Here is a 5890-nt window from a genome sequence, read left to right on the forward strand (position 1 = left end):
AGAGCGGCGCCGTGTGGGGCCGGACCGTGGCTGTCACGGCAGAGCAGGAGAAAGGTGCTTTGAGGCACGTGAGCTCTGGGAAGGGAACTCGATCCCAGGATCCTATAAAGTATGTTTTTGCGGGCAGCTGGTGAAGTCTCCAGACGTGCAGCTCGTTTGAGGAGCCCCTTAGGAAAAGGTGACAGCCCTCGGAGTTCTGAGCCCCGGACCTGCCCGCAGCAACCTGCTGGCGGCCCGTCCCTAGCCTGCTCTGACTCGCCCCTGGGTGGCGATCCCTTTGCGCTCATGGGTAGCCTCTGGGAAGCGTGGCCTGAAGGCACTGCAGCTCAGACGGTGTAAACTGAGTGTCCATCTGCAGGACAGGCCCCCTGCTCGCAGTCGGCCCCTGAGGCGGCCCTGGCCACCTGGTTGCTGCCGTGCCTGGAGCCCTGGCGGGGACAGAGAGCATGGGGTACAGACCCCGTCTCCAGCTGGCAGCGGGCGCTCCACGTTCATTCCCACCTTGGGTTTCAGGCTGAGTGAGAAAGGACGCGGAATCCACACGTGGTGTGTGTGACCCGTGGGCCCCAGACAGGCTGCTCTCCCGCCGGCCCCATGGCCAGGCCGGCGCGCAAAAAACAGGCAGCCGGCAGCCTCTTCCCGGACTGCGTCTCCACCTGCCATGGCCGGCAACAGGGCGCAACCCGGGGCAGTGGCTCTAACAGAGCCCTTACCATTCTGATGCAGGTGACGGAAATGTCATGTCCTGGTCCCCAGTGTTCCCCAGCGTGTGACAGACTGTGCCGGAGCCCTCGCTGGAGAAGGGCTTGCTTCAGCCTCGACATTGCTTCTCTGGCACCTCTCCGGGCAGGTTGTACCTTCTTCTTCAGGAGGAGACCGGGGCCCCGCCATGGCGTTCTGTTGACGCTGTGCGTGACAGCCACGGTCCGGCCCCGCACGGCGCCGCTCTTGGGGTTGCCGCCCGCGGACGCCCACCTTATTTGCTTCCAGTTAAGCACTGGCTTTTCCCTGATAAGCAAAATAAATCCTTTTAGTTCAGTAAATCTGGAAAAAGAGAGGAAAATGTTTATTTTTTTAATACGTGTGGACGTGCCCCAGCTCCTTCAACTGCTTATGGACAGGCAGCGCCCTGCGTGTGCCTGAGAGCTGTGGGGGAGGGTGTTGTCCGACTACTTCCTGTTCCTCGGCCCCTCCTCGCTTGCTCACCAAATGGACGTGTTTTATAGCATGTATTTACACATATGTGAACTTTTAAAAATCCTTTTAAAAATAGTTATTTATTATTATTATTTGACCAGAGAGAGACAGACAGAGAAAGGGAATGTGAGAAAGCAAGCCTTCTCCAGGTCGGGACTCGAACCACTGGTCGCCATATGCATCTTAACCACCACGCCTCCTGCTGTCCCCCGTGTGTGAACTTTTTAAAGTGCAATGCTAATTGTATTTTGAGAATATTCTTCGTTTCTAATCAAGTCCTTAAGTTGAAGAAGAATTTATGTTCTGCAAAACCTTTTTACTCTAACCTGTTTAATAACAAACTTCTTAGGAAATTTAACCTCAGGTTGGATATTAGTCAAATGTTCGTGTTAACTGGGCTTTTGCTACCGGGCCCAGGCATTAGGTTTGTCTCATGCACCATCAGAATCATGTCTCAGCGCGGCGGATTCCTGATGACTGCCGTCCCACCTGTGTGAAGGAGCTTCGCCAGACTGGCAGGTTTCCAGGACGGAAGCTTCACGCGTGTGTGATTTAACCCGTGCTGTCTTCTAAACTCAGGTCACTCCTCTGGGCTGTTCTCCTACAGTAGAAAGGAGGTCTGTTTATCAGACTCGTCAAAAAGGTCACTGAGAAGCGTGAGCGAGCATCCAGGCTGCCGCGTGTTCACAGCAGGGCTGCGTGTTCTCAGTGGGGTGGGCGTCTCTGCTCCGTCTTAGGAAGGGTCCCTGCTGGGCTTCTGGGCTTTTCTGTTTCCTTTGTTTCAAGGCAGAGCAATGAGATTTTCCTTACAGAGGTATTTATTCTTTAAAGTGTTTTCATTTTTAATTAAGTTTATTTGATGCAAGCAGGTGGTCTGGTTTGGTTAAGGCTGCTGGTCTCTCACATGGCTGACTACGATTTGAGTCCTCGACCTGGTGGCTTGCTTTCTCACTTTCCCTCTCTTTCTGTGTGTGTGTGTGTGTGTGTGTGTGTGTGTCTCTGGTCAAATTAAAATGAATGAATGAATAATTAAATAATTATTTTTATAAAATATTATTTCATGCTTCTTGAAAGTGTTTTGGATGTTGTTTAAGTCCCGATTTTATTTGATTAATTAATACAAAAGCCCCATCAGCTTTTTGTTCGTTCGTTTTTAACGGAGTGTCATACAGTTACCAGGCAGTGGGGTGCCCCTGGCCTGATGACGCCCCCAGGAAACGCACTTTCCCCACAGGCGTGGGGCCACCGCTCCCAAAACTCCTTTTCTTGTTTGCCTCTTCTGTGAGCAGAGAACTGTGCCGAATACAGTTCTCTTTAACTGTCATTCTTTTTCCGTTACGGGCACCGAGTCACCATCAAGCTGGCGTTAGCAGAAGAGAGGCGCGCGCTTTGTGCAGGCTCACAGGCTCAGCTCAGTGCCCACCGGGAACGCGCAGTCTCAAAGGGAGCACCCCACAGGGGCCCCGAGGGCGAAGGTAAACCCGGGAGCCGAGCGGCACGCCCTGAGTGTCGTTTCCTGAGTGTGGTCGGTGTCACACCTGGTACCGTGCTCACCCTGGAACAGTGGGCTCTCACCGCAGTGCCTTCACCGAACCGCTTGGCAACGTTTTCTAACAGTCGCAGCTTGGGGATAAACGCGCTCACGTCAGTGCACGCTGGGGCTCTCGGCCTGAGAGTCCGTCCCCGCGTCCCCGCGGCTAACGAACGTCAGTGCTGCTCCCGCCTGCTGTCGGTCTGACTGTCTGTGTTCTCCACTTTACAGGCATGCAGTGTGGTGACTGTGTCCCTAGCCCAGCTGGGCCCGCACCCGCTCCCTTGTCATCAGCTTCCGATGACGAGGAGGAGGAGGAGGAGGATGAGGAAGCAGGTCTGCTTTAGCTCTTCTCTGGTTCTCCATCTCCCCAGCGCGTACCCTTTCCTTTCCGCTGCCCCGTGTGACCCTGGAAAGCATGCTTTGAGGGCTTAGCGCACTGAGGTGGCAGGAGGGCGGTCACTTGTAACGAGGTGTCCCCCCGGACAGCTGCACCATTCGTAAGTAGCAGCACAGAGCGTCCTCGTGATGGCCAACTGTTTCCTTCTAGAAACGCTTTTACTCCCGTGTCACGTGCTACAGGGCGAGTCTCAGCTGACGCTGTTGGCTGGTGACAGCTCGCGCCTTCCAGGAGTGCTGTCTGCCTCCCGCTTCGCACACTCAGGCCAATGGTCTGTTTATCAGACTCGTCAAAAAGGTCACTGAGAAGCGTGAGCGAGCATCCAGGCTGCCGCGTGTTCACAGCAGGGCTGCGTGTTCTCAGTGGGGTGGGCGTCTCTGCTCCGTCTTAGGAAGGGTCCCTGCTGGGCTTCTGGGCTTTTCTGTTTCCTTTGTTTCAAGGCAGAGCAATGAGATTTTCCTTACAGAGGTATTTATTCTTTAAAGTGTTTTCATTTTTAATTAAGTTTATTTGATGCAAGCAGGTGGTCTGGTTTGGTTAAGGCTGCTGGTCTCTCACATGGCTGACTACGATTTGAGTCCTCGACCTGGTGGCTTGCTTTCTCACTTTCCCTCTCTTTCTGTGTGTGTGTGTGTGTGTGTGTGTGTGTGTGTGTGTCTCTGGTGTCTCTGGTCAAATTAAGATGAATGAATGAATAATTAAATAATTATTTTTATAAAATATTATTTCATGCTTCTTGAAAGTGTTTTGGATGTTGTTTAAGTCCCAATTTTATTTGATTAATTAATACAAAAGCCCCATCAGCTTTTTGTTCGTTCGTTTTTAACGGAGTGTCATACAGTTACCAGTACCAGCCACTGGGCCTGCTGTCAGAACTTCGCCTGGCGTGTCTCATGGCGGGCCGCTCTTACGCATCTGCTTCAGACTCGCGTGTGGGCAGTGGGGTGACACTGGCCTGATGACGACCCCAGGAAACGCACTTTCCCCACAGGCGTGGGGCCACCGCTCCCAAAACTCCTTTTCTTGTTTGCCTCTTCTGTGAGCAGAGAACTGTGCCGAATACAGTTCTCTTTAACTGTCATTCTTTTTCCGTTACGGGCACCGAGTCACCATCAAGCTGGCGTTAGCAGAAGAGAGGCGCGCGCTTTGTGCAGGCTCACAGGCTCAGCTCAGTGCCCACCGGGAACGCGCAGTCTCAAAGGGAGCACCCCACAGGGGCCCCGAGGGCGAAGGTAAACCCGGGAGCCGAGCGGCACGCCCTGAGTGTCGTTTCCTGAGTGTGGTCGGTGTCACACCTGGTACCGTGCTCACCCTGGAACAGTGGGCTCTCACCGCAGTGCCTTCACCGAACCGCTTGGCAACGTTTTCTAACAGTCGCAGCTTGGGGATAAACGCGCTCACGTCAGTGCACGCTGGGGCTCTCGGCCTGAGAGTCCGTCCCCGCGTCCCCGCGGCTAACGAACGTCAGTGCTGCTCCCGCCTGCTGTCGGTCTGACTGTCTGTGTTCTCCACTTTACAGGCATGCAGTGTGGTGACTGTGTCCCTAGCCCAGCTGGGCCCGCACCCGCTCCCTTGTCATCAGCTTCCGATGACGAGGAGGAGGAGGAGGAGGATGAGGAAGCAGGTCTGCTTTAGCTCTTCTCTGGTTCTCCATCTCCCCAGCGCGTACCCTTTCCTTTCCGCTGCCCCGTGTGACCCTGGAAAGCATGCTTTGAGGGCTTAGCGCACTGAGGTGGCAGGAGGGCGGTCACTTGTAACGAGGTGTCCCCCCGGACAGCTGCACCATTCGTAAGTAGCAGCACAGAGCGTCCTCGTGATGGCCAACTGTTTCCTTCTAGAAACGCTTTTACTCCCGTGTCACGTGCTACAGGGCGAGTCTCAGCTGACGCTGTTGGCTGGTGACAGCTCGCGCCTTCCAGGAGTGCTGTCTGCCTCCCGCTTCGCACACTCAGGCCAATCCAGACAGCCCGCGCTCGTCGGCACAGGAAGCCGGGCCTCCTTAGTGAGTGCTTGCTTCTGCTTCGTGGACAGAGTCCCGGCCTCACTGGTTGACGAAGTCATGTGTGTGGCCACATGTCACAGGCTGGCCAGTCCCCGTCCGCCCTTGGTAGGCAGGAGGCTGCTGACAACCACGCGGTCCAGCTTCCCCGCCTGTCCTGAGAGGTTAAGACTGAGCCCGTGAGCGAGGCCCTGCGGGGCCGTGTACGCGACCCCGGCTCTCACACCGTCTTTGTTATTGGCCGGGCAGCTCTGCCCTACGAGCCGTCGGTGTAGTCAGAAGTGTCCATTACCTGTGCACTTAGAACGCTCGGATCTCGCGCGTGACTTCAGGGGGGAGCAATAGAGGCAAGTATGTAAATACCCATCGGAATATTTTTGTCCTTTTAAATTTTAACGTAATTTCAAACGTACAGAAGCACTCATGGCATTTAACGCAGATCAAACCACTTTTGCCCGTTGGTTTTACTCGGAGGCCCCTCAGCCTAGGACGGAGTAGTATCTGGAGTAGACACTGGCCTGCCCCACCACCCCTCAGCCAGTCTGCCTCCGTGTGCTCAGGCCGGCTCTGGTTCTACGGCAACGCACCGCCACACCATCCCGGGTACACGTGGAAGGCCCTGGTGTGGTTCCCATTCCCTGTCGGTGCGGTGCCCATGTGCCATGGTCTCGGCTGGCTGTGTGAAGGAGCCCAGCAGGACACCCTGTTAGGGTGCTTGTCTGTTTCTCTCCACTCTCACAAAATAAATAGATAACGCTTACCA

General features: G+C 54.8%; 1 protein-coding gene across 1 annotated transcript in view; it reads left to right on the forward strand.

Moving 5' to 3' along the window:
* Positions 1-5890, forward strand: part of SEC24B (SEC24 homolog B, COPII component) — a 70405-nt gene that overhangs the window by 8547 nt on the left and 55968 nt on the right. The window contains exon 4 of the mRNA XM_014593145.1: positions 2960-3064. Coding sequence (XP_014448631.1) covers positions 2960-3064 — 105 coding nt within the window. The remainder of the gene's footprint in view (positions 1-2959; positions 3065-5890) is intronic.

This window comes from Tupaia chinensis, unplaced genomic scaffold, assembly GCF_000334495.1.
Source record: "Tupaia chinensis unplaced genomic scaffold, TupChi_1.0 Scaffold139767_1, whole genome shotgun sequence".
NCBI classification, from domain to species: domain Eukaryota; kingdom Metazoa; phylum Chordata; class Mammalia; order Scandentia; family Tupaiidae; genus Tupaia; species Tupaia belangeri.